Raw genomic sequence first — 21,194 nt, 5'->3', positions numbered from 1 at the left:
TGTCAGTGGTGTGGCACAATAGACAATATAGAAGACAATGAGGACTAAAATATTATCCTGAATTTTGTGTTGAGCGGAACTTTCAGTAGAGTCTTTTCATCTCGTTCGCACAAGGATTTCGGCCAACGTTCCACAACATGGTCAGGGATGGTTGTGGACACCCATTACTAGTTTAATGAAACTTTGAATATGCAATCAACATTGGGGGACTCATGAAATATGCAACAATTTTTTGGATTTGATCCCGTATTCATGCCCCAGGTAGTGGGGACTTAGGGTCACAGGGTTCAAGATGAGGAAAAAAAAAAAATGAAAATTTGAATTTGAGTCATTCCAATTTACACTCCGGCCACCGTAAAACACTTGATTCTGCAAAACCCACAAATGCGAAGAAAACTGAAAACCCACTCTGTGGAGTACCTCCTGTGCTGCTGTCCTTCACAGGGCAGCTCACCGGATGACAGGATTGCGGCAAAGCCTTCAGGACCCCCATTCCTTAATGATCGGAGGAAAAGCACGGCGTAAAATTCCTGGGTCAGATTGCAGTGGTGTGTGGCGGAGTAGTGCTGAGGTGTTATCCTTGGGTTAATCTGAGGTGGTCCCTTCAGGTGGGTGCCTGGAATGTCCTATCCCTGAGAGAAGATGATCACCTGTTTCTGTTACCATCTGAGCTCAAGCGTTTCAACATCAGTATTGCAGCACTCTCTGAGGTTCGGAGACCGGATAGTGGCAAGATCATGGCGGGTGGTTACACCTACTGTTGGTCTGGTCGCTCTGATGGTTACCATGCAAAAGGAGTTGCTGTAGCTGTGTCCAATAAGCTGAGTCCAATGATAAATGAGGGAACACCGGTCACCGAGCGTATTACGAGACTATGGATTCATTACTCCTTGGGTGTCGTTTCCCTAGTTTCTGCTTATGCTCCAACTGAGGTGGGTGATCTCACCGTGAAGGATGCATTCGATGCCACGCTCGAGTCTGTGGTTGATCAGTGCCCCAGGCAAGATACTCTTCTAGTCTTGGGGGATATCAATGCATCGACTGGAACTGATAGGGATGGTTATGAGACATGTGTTGGTCCCCAAGAGTCTGGAACTGTGAAACAGGTGAGCACCAAGTTCCTTGACTTTGCAAGAAGTCGTGGACTTATAGTGGCTGGTTCATGGTTTCAGCACCCACAGGCTCATCGCTGGACTTGGTATTCCAATGCTGGTGGTGTGGCAAAGGAGATCGACCATGTGCTCATTGATGGTCGCTGGAGGATGATCCAGAACTGCAGGGTCTACCGGAGTGCTCAGTTCCTCAATACCGACCCACAGGCTTGTTGTAGCATCTCTGAAGGTGCAGCTCAAATTTGGGAAAATGGCATCATCCCAACCTCGGCCAGATGTTGACAAGCTCAATGATGAGAGGACAGCTGAGTAGTTTGTGAACAGCCTGAGTGGGGATTTGGGAAGTCCTGAAGAGTTGTGGAGTGCCTTTAAGACAACCATCCTTGATGTTGCCAGTGGATGCCTTGGAACTCACTGCAGGGTGAAGAAGAATTTTGTCTTTCAAGGGACAATGGACACCATTGACCAGAGTTGCAGGGCCAGGCTTAAAAATTACCCCCGTGTGGGGGTGACGGTCATCTCTACAATACCACAAGTTCTCAATGTTCAGTTCAGGTAACCGCGAAACAGTCCAAACTAACTGTTTAGATTGAAATAGTTCACAGAGATACACGAGGATAATACTACTAATGACATAATTAATAAATATGTATTGTTCATTTAGTACCCGGATTAACACATCAGAATCACCAGTAAGTGCAATACGTCGTTTTCCGGTCTGTCCACTCTCTGGGGAAATTTCACTTACGGTTGTAGAAAAAAAACCAAAAAAATAGGCTTAGCTCTCGGAGATTATGATAATCCTGTAGATTATTCTTCACTGATTATAATGCAACTTTCAGAATGAAAATTGGTCAAGTATTTATGGAGATATTGAGGTTTGAAAAATCGTTAGAGCGAGAAAATTAATTAATGATTAATTCCACAGAAGTTTCGTGACACTGCACAAAGTAACATGTCAGGTATGAAAAAACATTTTGTAAGCCAGATTCATTAATTATTAATTATGGAATGTACTCATTGATATATTAATCAGAAAGCCCGAAGCATGTAGCATAATTTATCACTTATCCCCTCATCCGGGATCCGTGGCCTCGCCCCACAGCCTGCAGCCCTATGTCCGCCGGTGATTATGTTCGATATCGGCACGATCGAGAGGATCCTGCGAATCATCCCTGCTGATGCACTGAATTGATGCAATCGTTCGGCCAGAATATTCGTTGTCAAGATGTTGCGTGATTAAATGACCAATACAGTCACTCGAATCTATACCGCCGACATACTTCTTAACAATCACCTTCGCCCCAGAAATCACAGTCAATCTGAATCACGCTGGCCACTGCTCAGAAGCCATGACCAGACTACTGCGCAGTTCTACTGCGCAGTTTGGTGAAAGATGACTCGGCATTTTGGCGAGCACGAAATTATATTTTGAAAATAAATGCTGACGTTTACATTTCGGGTTTTGAAACTTTTGCACCTTCGGCGGAAAATGTATAAATATAAAAGGCTAAAAATGTGTTTTATAGCGAACAAAGTGAGCTTAATAAATACTTAACGCGTGCACGTGAGAGAATAGGAAATAACAACAACGCAATAGCCCTGGCTATTTCAAATCCGTGGCGTTAGCTATGACTTTTTGCTTGCGGTTGTTGTTAAATGCTGTGCGGTGTATAAACACGATTGGGTTTTATTTCTATCTTGTGAATATTACTTAACGCGTGCACATGAGAGAATAGGAAACAACAAAAACAACACAATAACGTGGCAATTGTGAATCCGTGTCATTGGCTATGACCATTTTGCTTCCGTTTTTTGTTTTGTTGGTTTCTTTTTTTTGTTTCCGTTTTTTTTCATGGGGAATGATGCATGCCGAGAGATCATGACCGGAAGTGTTTATTTATTTATTCAATTATTCTTTCCCCAAAGTTAATTTTATACTTCTGAAGGTGATTTTTTTCATGACAGGAAGTGTTTATTTAGTATTTAACATTACCGGGAGCGATTTTGAAACTCTTTCCGGAACTTCTAATTTATTTTATTCTTGACCAGAAGTGATCGTTTATTTATTTATTTATTCAATTATTTTTCCTCCAAAGTTAATTTTAATAAAGATATCTCCCGCATCATCAAAAAAATTTTTTAATCGCGATTTACATTATTTGTTCGCTGATCCCGAATCCAGGCCGAAGTAACCAGAAATTGCGTCAAAATCATCAGCTGTGCGGCGCTTACACGTACCACGGTATCGTTGGCAAGTATACAGTTGTGAACAAGTTTTATGTAAAGTCAGAAGCGAATGTAAGAAGAATTCGACATTCGCTTCTAGGCTTTGCCTATTCCATATTATTTATATTTCATTTCTCTTTCCTTCCTTATTTGCGAATTGCATCGGCGTTTTTGGCCATCTTCCAGATCACGTGACGATCAAACGGGAAGGAAATTCAAAAATCTGTCCGGTTAGATACAAGATAATATTTTTTACTATCATAATCAATAAACAGTTGCCGAATATCTTGGAGAATGGCAGACGAGATAGGTTTTGAAAATGGCGATTTTTATAACTTACGTGACCTCGTGACCTCGTCCCTGACCTTGAACCTGGACAAAAGTTATATCGTTGTGCAACACTCATCGACCTCTCCCCACATACGAAGTTTCATCAAGATCGGAAAGAAAAAAATTGTTGACGGACGTACGGACATTTGGTCCGGCTTTATTAGGTCATCTCGGTAGAGATGACCTAATAGAAAAGCTGAGCTGTTCAGGGAGTTGAGGCGTAAAACTGTGCGTGCACTGAGGGTGGACAAGCAGGCCGATGTGTGAGGAATCTGTGAGGGGGTAGAGCATCACCTGTGGTCTAGCGATTCGCATCCTGCTTACAGGGGAATTCGCGCATTACGTTCCTCCAAGCCTGTCCCTCGGTGACTGCAATGGGAGTAAAGGGTGGTGGGCTCTTGACAGAGGAGTCCAAAGTGAAAGCCAGCTGGGCCGGTTACTTTGAGCGGCTGTACCAGGCTAACCCACCAGCTGTAGAGTTGGATGTAAGTGGTGTTACTATCCAGATTGCTGACCTTCCAATCAACTGTGATCCACATTTGTTTGTGGAAACACAGGCTGCGGTGAACCGGTTGAAATGGGGTAAAGTTCTTGGGGTCTGTGACATCCATGCTGAACTTCTCAAGGCTCATGGAAATGCTGTACTCGCGTCTTTGCATGGAGTTCTGTGCTTTGCCTGGAAAACAGGCATCATCCTAACTGACTGGAAGAGGGGCCTTGTTGTTCCTCTCTGGAAAGGGAAGGGTGATCGCCAGGGCTACACCAACTCCCAAGGGGTGACGCTGCCCTCAGTGCCGGGAAAGATCGTTGCTTGAATAATCTCGATAGGGTTCACTCCCATCTGCTTGAGCACCGGCACCCAGAGCAGTCAGGCTTTACACTAAAGATGTCAACGATTGACCGTATCCTTGCTCTTCGGGTCCTCACCGAACGCAGACGAATTTCGGCAGGGGCTGCTTGCAGCCCATGCTGATCTCTGCAAAGCATTCAAATCAGTGAAATTGGATGCCCTCTGGAGGAGTCTTGGTCTTCGTCGGGTGCCACCAAAACTGATCAATCTGATGTCTGAACTTTATTCTGGGACTGAGAGTGCTTTGAGATGTGGTAATACCATCTCCGACTTATTTCCAGTTGTTACTGGTGTTCGTCGGGGTGTGTACTGGCCCCCACACTTTTCAGCACTTGTATGGACTGGATTCTGGGGAGGATGTCAGAGAGATCACGCTGTGGTGCATCATTTGGGAATGTCAAGATCTCTGACCTTGATTTCACAGACAATTCAGTCACCTTTGTGGAGACTGGGTATTGTCTTGGGAGCCCTCGAGGTGCTGAATAAAGAGTCGGAGCCGCTAGGATTACGTGTTCCCTGGGTCAAAACGAAGATCCAGATTTTCAATGATGTCTTTGATGCTGCTCTCTTGTCTGTACCCCTTTGTGGTGAGGATGTTGAGGTCACGGAGAGATTCACTTCCCTTGGCAGTGATGTTCAAGTCTCCGCTGGTTGTGAGCCAAAGGTCAATAGACATCTGGGTTGGGCCTAGAGAGTCAGATTCACTGGATCATGGGGTGTGGCGCTGTCGGTGCCTGTGCAGGACGACGAAAGTCCAAGTCTTCAAGTTCTTGGTGCCTCCAGTCTTGCTCTACGGATGCGAGACTTGGACTCTGACCAGGGATCTGAGATGGAGACTTAATTCTTTTGGAACCAGGTCTCTTCGAAGAATCCTAGGCTATCGCTCAGACATCGTGTCCAACGAGCAGTTGCTGAGAGAGACTCAAGTGAGATTGGTTATCTGCATTGTCCGTGAGCGTGAGCTGCAGATGTATGGACATGTGGCTTGTTTTCCTGTCGCTGATCCTCCTCACCAAATTCTCTCAGCGAGGGAGCCTCGTGAGTGGATGAGGCCAATGGGCCGACCATGTGCGTCATGGTTGCAGCAGGTTGATCAGCATCTCAAGGAGATGGGGATGGACCAGGCATCTGCCTGGGGGATGGCCAGACGGAGGCCCCAGGAGTGCCAGCAGAAAGTGGACGCAGCGACGCTGCTCCGGCGCATGCTCTCATACCCGAACTGACGGGCTGCTCCCATACCTTACCCGACCCGACCTAACATAACGTTTTGCCACCTTTCAGCTTGGCATTATGTGGGAAGCGTGGGAATTTGTGATGGCAGGCCAGTGACACCACTCCAGTTGGACATTTATAGTCATGTACTGTGGATTGCCCAATTCAGTAAACCCTTGAATATCGGTGTTTTGACCAATCATGGGCAAATTATACGTACTGAATTAGTTTAACAGGGTTTAATATCAACCAATCACGGTCATTGAGCTGAGTCGTGATGGTTATTTCACACCAAGTCTTTCGTTGCTTATTGTAACCGTTAATGGCAATGAAGTGCAAAACGATGGACAAAAGTGATTTTCTTTTCTTAATGCACTGATTTATGAGCTGCAGAACAATTTATAAAATAAACATGGACAGATTACAAAGGGAAACGATTTAAGAGATTACAGTAATAGGGGAGGAATGGTGGGGGTTTTGGGGCTGGCAGGATGGTCTAGAGGTACGCACATTCACCTCCAAGCAGTCCAGCCTGTGTTAAAATCACAACGGAGCTATAAACTGCCATCCTGGTGTTTCACAGGCAGTGTGATTCAATGTGTGTGCTGTCCCTCGGATAGACATTAAACTGGTCTGCAGGCATTAGTTGGTGAACGGCAAAAACCCCATGGTGTCATTCACGAAGAGTAGGCGAGCTATCACTGGTGCCTTGGCCAAATTCTAAATTTCCACCCCAACTACGACTGGGAAAGCAATGACAAACCACCCAGCATAACCCTTGCTCAGGAAGCTGCTTCAGCAGAAATGACACTCTGTGAAGAGTGGGGCATTCCATGTCAAGTGTACACACCCTCCTGACACTAATACCTCATTTTCTCCCCATATGTTGGTCATTTATTCATTTGGGTGAAAAAACTCAAAATACCAACTTTTAGACCTGTGGGCCCATAGGGGCCCATTTTAGGGGCCCCCCAAATTTGGGCACCCCCAGCTGCCCCACAATCTTCCAGAGGCCATATCAAAGGTTGTAGTGGTCCGATTTGGCTGATCTTGGTATCAAAATGCTCGTAAAAGCGAGATCTTTCGAATCGCGTTAAGTAAAATCACTCCGAAACAGTAATTCAAAAAGTTATAGTTTGGGGCGTCCTTTGACCTTGGGCCCCAACTCCCCAACCAAACCGATGGTCCCGATTTTGTCGTGTGAGACTACCCCTTCATATACTCAAACACCTCAGCATAAATGAAAATGGGATCCCAATGGGTTCACGCATGGCAAAGATTTATGTTGGGGGACTCGGGTGCTGGACACAATACATAGCACAATATTTGAACACAGATTTCCAATACACTATATCAGTATATTGTACATAAATTTTCCACATGCACATGCAGGAACTGGAAGCGATACTAGTACGAGTAAGAGTTTTTCCAAGTATATTATAGTCAAGATTTTTTGCCAACCAATGTTTTATTTGACAGCTGTGTTTCTTTTTTACTGATTGTGTGGGTTCTACCTGTAGCAGTTTTTGGTTCTACGGAAAAAAAACGTATATCAGAAATGTCTAAAATGCAGTGATCTTCAATGTCAGGAAAAAAGAAACTATTTGCGGGCCCATTTGGATGAAGAAAATTCTATTTCACTTCATGAGTTTCCTGAAAGGCTTCCATGATGCAGGGAAGCCACCATTTTCCATCATCGTGCACTGTGACATAACCTGAGAGTTTCCCGTTAAAAGTTGGTGTAGATTTTGAAATAGCTGACTCGATACGGTGTTCCTCACTAAGGCTGAATTTGCGTACTTGAAGAGCAGTTTCAGAAATAGGGATGAAAGCATGAAGTTTTTGAGTTCCAGCTATGGTTTTGGCAGTTTTTAACCTTTCTTCCAGATTTCGTTCTTCCTCATCATACGCCTCTTGGGTCCCGTAACCGAACTTCATTTCATTCAAACCATTTTCAGCAAAGGCGAAAAGATCTTTCGGACAAATAATTTGACTGTCATAAGGTCTACGCAGGCTCTCATGTGTTGCTTCTCGTTTGTACCTCCCAAGCCATCTGATGGGCCCTTGCCATGACTTGTGGCAAAAAATGCCATTCTGCGTCAATACCATACTCTGATTTGTGACGACATAGGTTTATGAAGGCTTTGCAATTCTTATTTTGGCCAGCGCAACCGTCTAAGAAATAGTAAAGTTTCTTTACATTTCCAAAGCTAGATTTCAAATGTTCAATGAGCGTTATTTGGAAGAGGTGGACTGAGACAACGTCGTGAGTATTGCATTCTGATATAATCGTGAACGAATCGTGGTTTAATTTGCCATTGTCCGATTTGAAATAGTAAACCTAGGGGTGAATTGTCGCTTGAGAGTAGTTCCAATGGAATCCTTGGGCCGCATCCTGCAAGACAAACGAATAGTTCTCTGAGAAGTCTCCAATAATGACAAATTCTCCTTCACCGATGTCATCTTTCTTATTTTTCAGAAACTGAGATTGGGCCTTGGCAATGAAGTCGCGTCTCACTAATTTCACCGTGCGTTCACAGAATTGATTAATGAATTCTTTCAAAGGCAGGACCATGGAGCTCAGTTCAGATCTGTCGGTGGATGTCCACTGTTTAAACTGAATTTCATCAATATCCTCGAGTTCATAAGCACTCAGTAGCTCGGTTTTGAAGTCTTCAATTGATGGGCAACTTTCACAAGTTCTGAAATAACATGCCGGTTGTGCTGGGTTACAAAAACTATGCATGCTATCACATGATGATAGCTAGGAAGTTCAGCTATTTGTGGCATTTTGGAACCAAACATCATGAGTTTCACATTATGATGTATCGTACATACACATACACTGTGTGTACCACCTGAACCGGCAGGACACATTCCGAGGGATGGAGCATGGCGAACTTCGTGAATCCAACATTCAAGCCAGGGTTCTTCTCTTTGAATTTCTGAAACAGTTCCTTGAGATTGTTTAGTACCAGGCGCTTTTGAATTTTGTCTTTTCCATGTTCATTCCTGACCACCACACAGTCCTTTTTTCCCGGCATTATTCGGCTGACTTCATCACTTCGGTAAAATTCGGTTACGGCGGATTTCACTTTGTCAGGCAATATTTTACCCTGTTAGTGATTTAGAGATGATAGCATACCATTTTCTTTCTCTAAATTTTTGGCTTGCACAGCCATTCTTTGGGAGCAACTGAATTCACTCATCATCCCTCTGATGCTCATATTCCTAGCAAATATTGTCAGTATACGTATTTGCTCTGAACGGCTCGAAACAACGTATTTTTCTTTCAGGCTTTTGATCACCTCTGGCATGCAGTTTTCATCACATTTTGACGCTATAATTTGTGTTTTCTCCGCAGTGCTTGGTCCAGCAACGAGTTCTAATTTCTTTCGCACAGAATCTTCCACTTTACTTCGCTTTTCAGGAACGTACCCTGGGTTCCTTTCCGCCTTTCGTTTGTCGAATAGGTTTTCGCCCATCATTGATAACGACTGGTTTAATAAGTCAACTTCTGCTTCTCGCTCAAAAACCTCCTCGTCCTCATCTGTCGAAATAGATTCTGCAATGCCTTAGACAGTACCTTCTGATGATAATTTCGAACTGGTCGAAGATAATTCTTCAATACGCTCTGGTGACAACTGAGAAAGTTTTTTTCTGCACGAAGTACAAAGTCTGTCATCATTTTTTCACCTTTGAAGAAAATTTCATCAACATATCATTTGACACATTGCGAAGATCTTTTCGTCGTTTCGTTTTATGGCAGCTGAACGGATCGCAACAGTATTTTCGGAACTCCTTTTGATCTTCAGTTGTCATGCTTACTGCAAAATATGCAAAAACTGAGATTAGCCCATTTATAACTTAATTCGATGATGGTTATACAAAAAATGTACACTAAAAAAAAATCAATAGACACAATAGGCAAAATATTTTTTTTACAAATGATGCAAAATATATATATGTATGTATATATATATATATATATATATATATATATATATATATATATATATATATATATATATATATATATATATATATATATATATATATAATCCAGAGATGATGATTGTCAATTTCAGACATAAAGTCGCATGCCAGCAGGTGACGTCATTGGAACGATGATGGCAAACGTCACCTAATGTCGAATCAAGAATTAGTGATATGTGGACCCCGAACAATAAAACCATCATCACACTTTAACCCATTGAGATTCCATTTTAATTTATGCTGAGGTGTTGGAGTATATGAAGGGGTATTCTCACAACAAAAAAAACAAACAAAAAAAAAAACATCGGGATCATCGGTTTGGCTGGGGGGCGGGTGCCCAAGGTCAAAGGGCACCCCAAACTATAACTTTTTGAATTACTGTTTCGGAGTGATTTTACTTTACACGATTCGAAAGATCTCGGTTTTACAAGCATTTTGATACCAAGATCATCCAAATCGGACCACGACAACCTGTTACGGTTACGGCGGCCACTGGAAGATTGTGGGTCAACCGGGGCGCCCAAATTTAGGGGGGGGGGCTAAAATGGGCCCCCATGTCTGAAAATTGACACCTAATGTTTTACCGTGGATACAAACACTTGCACAAAAAAAAAACAGTGAAATCTGAGACGATGTGTCAAAATTTCGCTGAAAAATGTGTACACTTGACATGGAACGCCCCGAGTACATCAGAGAGGTTTGGGGGCTTCAGACAAATTACAGAAGGGAAGGGCTGTGTTTAATTTGCTTCAACGCAACAGGTGACTATCGCAAGGCCAATTTATATATATTTTACATTTTTATTTCAAATGCGATGTGTTTATTTTTGGCTGTTGCCGGCCTTCCTCTATATTTTCTTGAAGCCTAGGAACCTAACCCCCTTTTCCCAAAGGAAATTGGTTTTAATTATCACAACACTTTCCAGGAACGCAACCCCAATGATAGTCAAGGGTTGTATTCCATCATAATGGATTCGATGCTCAAGCCTTGCCCAATTTTCTTCAAAATCTCACATTTGGTGGCCAACATGATGGACATCTTTGGAATTCCTGTTGAGGAGCCACCAACAACCTTCCTTGTTTACTTTGGCATGTTTCTTTATATGGGCAAGGTCAAGAGCAAACAGAATGACCGCAGAGCACAGTGTACTGGCCGAGGTTTGATGGTATTCTTCTGCACAAGGGTACATTAAATGCATCACCTGTCACCAAGCAAAGAACCAACTGCTGCTGTGATTGTAAGCCACCAGTACTCACCCAGTTTGTACTTCCCACATCTTGATAGTTTTGTCTCTCGACGCAGAAACAATGTGGTCACCATTGGTCATAAATGCCACAGAAGAAACATTGTGATCATGTCCTGTAGTCATAACAAAAAATGTGAAATTTAGAACTACAATCTAAACGTCAAGATATAATATTTTTTGGGATCGCACTGATGACTTCTCACCATGCATAGTCTTCAGACACTCAAATGCCTGGAAGTCCCAAAGTTTGACCGTCATGTCTGCCGAGCAGGAGACGAGCAGTTTACCGGGGTGATCGAAGGAAATGTCTTGCACAGAGTCCGTATGCCCTTTGAGTGTGCGCTCAAAATCTCCCGTCTCGTAATCCCATACCTGGGGAAACCGGGCATCACAATAAGTACCTTTGGCACATTTGATGACATGAGAAGCATTGATGGTGATAGCAAGGATGCAATTGGGCAGCTCTAATCTTCAGCGTGTATGTACCTTAATTGTAGCATCCTCCGATGCAGAAACAAGAACGCTGAAAACTGGATGAAAAAGAACTCTGGTAACAGGACTGCGATGGCCACTAAGGGCATATTTCTCCGGGGGTCTTGGGATCCACTCACTGGGATCACGACGTTGTGCCAACGGCCCACCTGAAGTGAACTCCTCTTTTGCTTCGTTCAATTTCAATTCGAGCTCCATCACCTGTGCTGACAGTCAAGAACCTAAGGTACCTGAAAGTTTCCCTCATTTCAAACATTACACACTAAAGAGCAGGGTGAATAAAGACCACGCTTGGTACCATTTAATTTGCAGTGGCAAAGGAAGATCAAACAACATTATTCCCCCCAAAAATGGTCCAACGTGAAATGTTTATAAAAGGCAAATTGAAAGCAATTGCTCAAACCTTTTTTTGCAGACGGATAACGGAAGTCCATTTCTTCTCCAGCAGACCAGCAAATTTTTTATCGAGCTCTTCGTTCTTTTGTGGAGGACAAAGCAGCATTACCACAAGTTTCTATCAGCAAAGTTTTTCCTCCAAGCAAACGTAACAATCCAAGATAAAAAGACCTTCCAAATTATCAACGTACATGATCCAACTCTGCCTCTTTGCGAAAGTTTGAATAAGCTTCCTCATAGCCATTTGATCGCAGGTAATCTGCAATTGCTCGGTTCCTGGGAGGTGCAAAGAATAAAATAAACAATCAACCACCAAACAATAAATAAATTAATATAATTTTTCAAAAAGATCAGTTAAAACACCACAGAGATCGCTGTCACATCAAGAACACGAAAGGGGGGGGGGAATGGTTTAGGCCACTATATTGCATTCTGAAAAGATGAGCAGCCATGAAGCGTAATAATAATAAAAACAAGTAGAGGTATGTTCAAAGTACACCGCCGCCATGCCAAACAAATAAATAACATAGCCCCCAGCTTGCGACATTGCCGGGGCGCCAAAGGTACCCCACAATGCTACCGTGCAGCACATGGGGACGGAATTTGGAGGGAGCAGTGCACAATAATTGATTAATTAAAATAAATAAATAAAGAATAATCATAAAATAATTTAATTTCTTCATCAATTGGCTCATGGCATACTTAAATCACCACCGTTTCATCCGAATCTGTAACTTGTTGAAAATCAAGTAATTCATCGAATAATGAATAAATAAATAAATAAATAAATAAATCAAAAATACCCTCTATAGCCAAATATCAGCTTCCTAGCTCAAAGGATGGCTGAGATATTGCCCAGACAAACAGGAAAACAAACGGAGTAAAAACCGAGTACTCCCTTCCTTCGGCGCCTGGCGATGATGTCATGCATAGCCTGGATATGCAATTGGGAAGGAGCGGAGTACAATGATATGGCCATGCAATTACTTGCATCATCATGTGACGCCGAGAAAGTTAGAATGTATTTGTTGAACATGTAAAGTGTGAAATGATTGGTTGCTGCAAATTTGTTTTGAGACTAGCATAACCTAACAAATAAGAGAAAACGTGACAGCAGTTAAATGGTCTGTACAGACATTGCAAACTATGGCCTAAAATCTGGAAATCAAAAATAAAATAAAATGATGAAAATATAAACATAAACTAGAAGGGCATTCTGACATCACCAGTTATGCCCTTGCCCACAATATTACATCATGAAACATACTTGTACCAAGTTTCATTTAAATCCTTAAACTCAGATTCAAAATATTAAATTCTGGCTGCCAGACTATGTGTCTGATCAGGGTGAAATTTAGAACACATATTCCCCATGACTATCAGGTCATAATTTTGACGTTTCAGTTCGATTGGTGAAGCAGTTCAAGAGAAATAATTTTTTAAAAAAGATTTTTATTCAATCCTATATGACAGCCAGACCATGTGACCTATCAATTACTCATCAACACGTTGGTATCCCCAAGGCTTGGGGAACGTGTGTGAAGTTTCCCCTTGATCTGACCAGCCGTTTTGGAGAAGAATATTTTTAATAGGTTTTAGGGTGAATTAAATATGGCTGCCAAACTATATGACCTACGTCAAAATACCTAGGGAACTTTTTGTTCATCATGTACACCTTACCTGTCAAGTCATCTTCTCCAGAATGGCTTGACAGATATCTTTCTGTCACACCATTGTGGCAATGATGATTTTTCAAGGTTTATTCTTCAAAAAAACAAACATAGCTGCCAAACCATGTGACCTGCGACATCATAAGTGGTTGCAGAGAAAACTGACAAAATTAGCATGGATGGACGTACATATAATCCAAAAACAATGCCTCCAGCGACTTACTCAGCGGAAACATAACCAGAGTTAGTGTCAAAGCCACCCAATGCTCGCCTGTTTATACATTTATCGTTTTTAAAAGACGAGTCTAATAATTAATATTTTTTATAAAGCATTGCAGTGAAGTCTGATCCAAATAATTTTAAAGCAATATATGTATTTGTATATTGCAATCAGTAACAAGAGTGCAAGTGAGCACAATATACGCCCGGACAAGAAGGTATATACAGAATTGTGCTACTACATGGAAAACAGCATCCTGGTTGCCATGGCAACCACTTTAGATAACGAACCTATGTCGCGACACACAGTCTCTACAGTCTGTACAAAGGTACCAAATATGAAACGTGAAAGTTGAAAACTTTGGGAGTTAGAGTGCGGACAGGAACGGACGACCGGCATCACATAATACGCCCCGATATGTATGCATGTATGTGTGTATATATATATATATATATATATATATATATATATATATATATATATATATATATATATATATATATATATATATATATTGTTGCGGTCTTCGCGCCCGCCGGCGTGCGACGGCCACGTAACTCGAATCGCGGCACGTCGCCCACCGGACGGACAATCCAGTCGTGACCCTCTCGGACTAACGCCGGGAACCAGTCACGGGTGGACCTTTCGGTCTCACCGCCATCGAGCCAATCAGCCCCCGCGTGGGATAGGGTTGCTCGCCAAATTCGAACTACCTAAGTACCCACGCGCGGAGGGTAGACCGGGCGACGCACCTCGCAGGTCGATTTTGGACACGGGCCACTTAAGCGACCCTGCCGTACTATCAGAATAACCGAGCGGTGTTATCGTCGACCTCGACGGTTCGATTAATTATCGGGCGTATTCAGCCCACTACCAACCCTTTACGTGAAGCAAGATGGGGATTCAATGGAGGAAAAGACGAAGCGAAGCGGGAAACAGTTCAACAATAAAGCACATTTATTCTCGGCACACGGGAAGCACACAAATACAATTCCACCAAATGCACACAAAAAAAGAAAACACAATTCCATTTACACAAAAAGCAAACATAAAAGTGAAAACACAGTGCAGAGCTAATACCGACTACCGAGCACACGGCAACACTTATACAATTCTACTTCACAGACGGCGCCGACAACACATACCCAAAACCAAGGAAAAGAAATACCCTCAAGAATGAGGTAGGCCTGGGGCCGAGACCGGGTCGGGCCTACCCGTCTGGTGATGAGACGCGGAGCGGCGATGGCCCCGCAACCCGCGGGCCTCGTGGACAGTGCCTGGCAGGGGGTGGGAACGGGGCCCCCTTGGTCGCACTATCTCAGCGCGGGGGGAAACAGGAGGGGGTTGCTGATGCTCGGGGTATAGAGGATCTTTATTATATGCGACGAGCGCCTCCACCTCGGCCAGGTCGCGCTGTCGGCCTCCCTCGGGTGCAGCTTCCTGCCCGACGCGAGCACCCCCTCGTCTGGTGTCGCCGCCTTTCCACAGCTCCGTCCCCTCCGTTCCGACTCCCACGCACACGACGAGCAGCTCCACCGCCTGCGAAGTCTTGACCCTCTGCTTCCGACTCTCCTCTTCTTGACTCTCCGACCTCGTTCTGCTGACTCTCTTCTGACTCCTTTGCGACTCCCTTCTTCCTCGTTCCGACTTTTACGACTCCTTTGACTGACGAACACCGTCCTTTTATCCCCCCGTAACTTCGCCTTTGGCCCCCTCCCTTTGACCTTTCAACTCGCTGCCCATTGGCCCGAGAAAAAGTGGGCGTGGAAGGCTTTTGATCCACAAATTTGCATATATCGATCGCCCTGGGGGCGGGGCCAGATCCGCCCTCGCTCACCGATTGGACGGCAAAAAGTGGGCGTGTGTCGTTTTGGATCCGTTTTTGAAGCAGAAAATCCGTGATTTTGTACACGCTGTTCAACGTGCGCCCTACACGAGTCCAGCATCGGTGCCCATGAGTGGCGCGAGATGACGGTGATGCGATGGTGGCGAGTTGCGACGGTAAAGGTCATGGCGGTTGTGGTGAAGCGGCGTTGTGGTTGGTGGTTGTTGTTGTGGTTGTGATGGTGGCGATTGGTCCAAAATAAAGATAGTAAAAGAAAAACGGCTATCCTGAAGAGTCGCAGCACGCATAAATGACATGTATTCCCACTAGACAACGGGTTTGGGCCTAACTACACATGCACTTACCGAGATACCTCACCTAAGGGACCTGAATGGTGGTTTGCGAATCTGGTAACCACAACACTACCCCCTTCCCTTTTTACAGACTCGTCCCGAGTCGTCAAATTTTCGTGTGCCATCATGTGTAGTTTTCCCCTAGTACACTTTACCTACGGATCCCTGAGTGCGACATTCATGGTATTCGTGTCCCCAAAATAAATAACCTGAGGGCTGCGTAACTACCTAAACAAACTCACTCACACGGACGACTTAAATAAAATTGCCGGCGCTAAGACATACATGCCGGGGGGCGCACTCATATTTACAGCACATCTTACCTTAACTTACAAATTTTACACTAAACCATGGCCCAGGATCATTGAACTCTGCAAAGAAAAGCAGTTAACAGGGAGCCAGGCTGCCCACATGCAGTCTCTGGCTCAAACAATGCAGGTGACAGGGAACGTGGCTGGCTGCTCAAACGCAGTCCAAGGCCTTCCCTTTTGAACTGAACTCAGTGAACCACAACGGTGCTTGGGCTGCACAAACGCAGTCTCCGTGCCAGCTCAAGTGGCACACGCAATGAGCACAACGAATGGATGCATGGACACAAACACGGTGCACGGGCCGCCACTGCAGGCCCGTGTTGTAGCTGCCAACAGGGCAGTTCTTGCAGCTTGCAAACTGTTGCCTTCTGATCCTGGCGCACATGGAAATGAACAGGGGGGGGCAAAGCAAAAATTGAACGGGGGCTGGTGAACAGGGGCAGTGGGCATGGCATGGCAAAGGCAGCAGGCAAACGCAGCCCGCAGAAGAAGGCCGCTGCAGGCAAACACAGCCGGCAGATGAACTGGCCGGCACAGGCCTTGAAGTACCACAGCTGCAGATGAAGTGGCCGGCACAGGCCTTGAAGCAAAACACGGCCAGCCGATGGCACAGGCCTTGCAGCAAAACAACAGCTGCCGATGAAGTTGGCCGGCCTCTGCCTCGCAGCAACGCAGCCAGCAGATGAAGCTGGCCAGCCTTTGCCGTTCAGTGGAGGTTGGTGGAGGGAGTGCGGTGGTGCTGGCCACTTGGAAGGCGGGCTCGGACCTACCTACCTGTCTCCCTCCCAACCTATCGCCTTTGCCTGTCACTGTACATACCCACTCCCTTAATTTGTCAAACCCCAATTTTAGCCCCAACTTATTTTTTTGTTGTTTTTATTTTTACTCCCCCACTATAAATCGTCCCCTAACCCCCTTTATCGTCCTTGTTCGGCTAACCTATCCTGTCACCTAGCCTCCTCCCAACCCCTACGTTCCCTTCCCGGAGGGGAACAAGGGAGAGCTAACGTCCTGTGTCGAGGCCCAACGAAGCCTCAGAATGGCCTCCCAGAGTTCGGCGATCTTAACACCAAGTGGGTCCAGCGGCCCACAACGACAGCGAGGGGATGGATGGTGCGGAGGGGTACATCTCCTAATCTATCCTAACCATTTAACTGTTAAACTACCCCGGGGCTTTCAACAAGCGCCTCTCGCTAAACTATTGGTTCTAACAACCCAGATTCCCGTCGCTTGTGTTGGTGTCCTCACAATTTCGGGCCTCGGTCCCCAATTCTCTCTCCGTGCCCTCACACGGTCTCCTGGCTGGGACACGTGGCTCTCTCTGGCAGGCACGACCCTCGAGCGAATCTCCCGCTATGGCACCCCCGGGCACTACACTGCCTCCGAGCCTACCAGCTCCCTAACACCGGGAGTGCCCCCATGGCACCTCCCCTGAACCGCACACGTGGCAGGCCGGCCTCCCGGGCCCCCTTTCCGAGGGTCACCCGTGCCCACAACACTGCCCACGCGGCTAATGGCGCCCCGGGCCCCCGCACCAAGCAGGCGCACCCGTGCCCACTACTCTATCCCGGCCCCCCATGGGCCCATGGCCTACCGCGGCCGACTAGCCTGGTGCCCGGGGTACCCACTCAGCGATACTCACCTTTCGCAGCCACGCTCCCAAGCCCGTCAACAGGGCTCCTGCACCCCTCCAAATGGGTCTCGAGCCTACTTTCCCACCAACAACAAAACGACCTCCATTTTTCAATTTAACTAACCCAGCTAACTTACTTTACTCTGACCCCGGGGTCCCTTGGGCGGGAGTCACTCCTCCCCCCAATCACTCATCGCACCATGCATTCCCCATTCACTCCACTCACACAGACCCGCTGGCCTCACTCACTCACCATGTACATGCCTCACAACTCACCAACTCTTCAACATACACACACACCACTGAACTCTGCCATCCTTCTATCTGCATCCCCTAACTAACTCGTGCTCCCACGTCGTCCCTTAAACTATAGCACGTTCCTTTTAACTCTACGTAGCTAAACTACGTCCCCACTACACATCTAAAGTCTGTCTCTGTCTCCAAATAATTCATTTTATTTCCCAACCTATATCTGGCTACAATCCCTCTAACTAATCCATTCCACGGACTCCATGAGGACTTACCCCTGCCCCATGGAGTCGGTCTAGCTAAGCTAACCCTTCCCCCTAACTAGTTTCCATCCTGTGCCCCGGGTTAAGGGGGTCCTCCACCCCTTACCCAGGAATCCTGTGCACCCGAAAGTGAGGCTTGCTCTTTTTTTATTTCTTTTCTTCTTTACATGCGCAGCACCTGCGCGGCAACTCAGAGCTCGCGCCCTTTACACCTGCCCGTGACGTCATGCAGCTGCACGTGTTCCTCGTCCCTCCTTGGACGGGACCATCCGGCAGAGATACCCCTCCTGCCGGATTCCAACCCCACGTGCAGCCATGGCGTCACCGTGCGCATAAAAAAAAAAAACACAAGCCACACGTCTCGAGGGGTTCCCCACGCGAACACATGTGCTTTGCCCGTTGGAGCTTCACACACGATCGCGTGGAGAACCCGTCCGGTCCAAATCCATTTACCTGCCTAAACTTTGTCCGTCCGCGGGATCGGCAAATCCACCGCCTGCGTTTCCGGACCGGGACTTCACTCTCGCAAGCGAGCACGTGGCGGTCTCGTGCGTTGCACAGCACGAACCGCGTGCTCACTGCTGGGTGAACCCGGCACGGTCCTTGAAACAACTACAGCCGCTACTCGGCTTTCGTTTCTCCCATGTCGCCGTCTCCGTCTCCTCCGTTCCGCACACGCATACCTGCATGTCACGACGCACACAGTCCACTCCATCACATTCACACGGGGAGACGCGGCTGCGTGCTCCCGCATGCCAACCGACATCTCCCTCTCATACCGCTCTCTCACACACACGGTCTCCCTGGCACACAGCGACCTTGCACACGGCCGTTCACTCACGCGTGCCTCACTACTCACACAAACCATACTACTCACACGTGGTGCTCCATTCACTCGCGCGGGGGCACTCACCCGCGGTGCCTCGCCCACACACGCGAGGGCACTCAACCGCTGTGCCTCATCCACACACCGTGCCTCACTCATACACGCGGGGGCACTCACCCGCGGTACCTCACTCATACACACGGCGACACTCACACACGCGGTCTCTTCCACACAACGTCCTCACTCATACACGCGGGGCACTCACCCGCGGTTCCTCACTCATACTGGCCGTTTCACTCACACACACGGCCTCTTCCACACACGGTTCCTCATCCACACACGGTGCCTCATCCAAACACGGCGTGCTGGGAAGCACGCACTCCAGCACCATCGCCACCACACCACTCACACACGGGGTCGCTTCCACACACGGGGACGCACTCACGCCTTGCACCACACACACAGGGACAACTACACTGGGGATTCGTGTCCCCACAAGGGTCTCCGGGGCCTCTATACCCCCCAAGCTCTCCGTGCACCCGTCCACAGCACTCGTCCCCTCAACCTCGCAAAACACGACCGAACTCACCTGGTCGTGACTCGCCTCAAGGGGGCATACTCCCTCCCCTCGTTCCCGGAGGAGGCCATCCCGCTGCCCGCACCGGGTCCCTACACGCTCCGCGAGCTCACCCCCATTATCCTCCACTACCTCCGTGTGTGTGTGTGCGTCACTTACCCCATCCTCATCGTGCAGTCTTCCCTCTATTTTTTCTGTCTCCCGTGTCTCTGCCAACTCTTCACCCTTTACCTCCCTTGTCTCAACTATTATTTTTTCCTTTGTCGTCACCTCGTGTCTCGTCTTACACGTTTTGGTCTCCCCATTTAATTTTTCCCTTTCGGTCATCGTCACGACCCTCGCCCAACACGTTCCACGAATTATTTTTTCACCCGCCTCCACCGCGGGCCTGTCAGCCGTTGCACCCCCACCCAGCTCGTTTGCTCCCACACGTGAAGTCGCCATTCCCAGCTCCCTGGTCACGGCCTTCATGCCCGCCTGCAGGCATCGGCCCATATTCTGCGTCTCACCCCGCAGCTCTTTCATCTCTTCCCTCATTTGCTGTGTATTCGCATCCATCGTCGTTTTCACTTCATTTGTATTTGTATCCATCTTTTCATCCATTTTTTGTGTATTCGCATCCATCTTTTCATCCATTTTTTGTGTATTCGCATCCATCTTTTCGTTCATGCCTTTCATTTCGTTCTTCATATTCGCATCCATTTTTTCGATCATTTTCGCATTCATCTTTTCGTTCATTGCCGCCAGCATGGCGCATAGCTGGGCCATGTTGGATGCACTCAGCTGAGCCGTTTCGGCAAGGGTTGGGGAAGGGTCTTGGTGGAGAGGGGGGGGGGAGGTGTCATACACCGCGGCCGCTACCGCACCCACCTCGGGCCCTGGGTTCAGTTGGGCGAGTCCGTGTTCCTGCACAATCAACATTTCCTGCTCGGGGATTCCATCCTGGACCATGGACTCTACATTATTACACATATACATTTCTAATACCCCCGGCTCCCGCTCGCCTTGAGACGCCATCTTGCTTCTCGTGAAGGGTTAATTTGCTCGCTCGTAATTTGGAGGGAATCGGGGGTCGCTTCTCTCACCCCTGGACCGATTCCCGTAAATTTAATTGGAGACAGGACAGCCCGTTTTCCTGTTCTCCGATACCAGTGCCGCGAGGAGGGCGATGAATTTGTATCCCACTCCTGACACCAGTGTTGCGGTCTTCGCGCCCGCCGGCGTGCGACGGCCACGTAACTCGAATCGCGGCACGTCGCCCACCGGACGGACAATCCAGTCGTGACCCTCTCGGACTAACGCCGGGAACCAGTCACGGGTGGACCTTTCGGTCTCACCGCCATCGAGCCAATCAGCCCCCGCGTGGGATAGGGTTGCTCGCCAAATTCGAACTACCTAAGTACC

The 21,194-nt window shown here is 46.8% G+C and overlaps 1 protein-coding gene across 2 annotated transcripts in view; it reads right to left on the bottom strand.

Annotated features, from left to right (window-relative positions):
• Positions 1-21,194, bottom strand: part of PAFAH1B1 (platelet activating factor acetylhydrolase 1b regulatory subunit 1) — a 68,550-nt gene that overhangs the window by 9,705 nt on the left and 37,651 nt on the right. For both annotated transcript variants that reach the window (XM_085878981.1, XM_085878982.1), the window contains exons 3-7: positions 12,055-12,139; positions 11,871-11,945; positions 11,462-11,668; positions 11,179-11,347; positions 10,986-11,088 (exon numbers count right to left, since the gene is read on the bottom strand). In XM_085878981.1, the coding sequence (XP_085735107.1) occupies positions 10,986-11,088; positions 11,179-11,347; positions 11,462-11,668; positions 11,871-11,945; positions 12,055-12,139 (639 nt within the window). The remainder of the gene's footprint in view (positions 1-10,985; positions 11,089-11,178; positions 11,348-11,461; positions 11,669-11,870; positions 11,946-12,054; positions 12,140-21,194) is intronic.

Source organism: Eptatretus burgeri, chromosome 4 (assembly GCF_056783735.1).
Source record: "Eptatretus burgeri isolate ZD-2024b chromosome 4, Ebu_testis_v1, whole genome shotgun sequence".
Classification (NCBI taxonomy): domain Eukaryota; kingdom Metazoa; phylum Chordata; class Myxini; order Myxiniformes; family Myxinidae; genus Eptatretus; species Eptatretus burgeri.
Note: the sequence above shows the minus strand (reverse complement) of the source record. Positions and strands in the feature narration are given on the sequence as shown.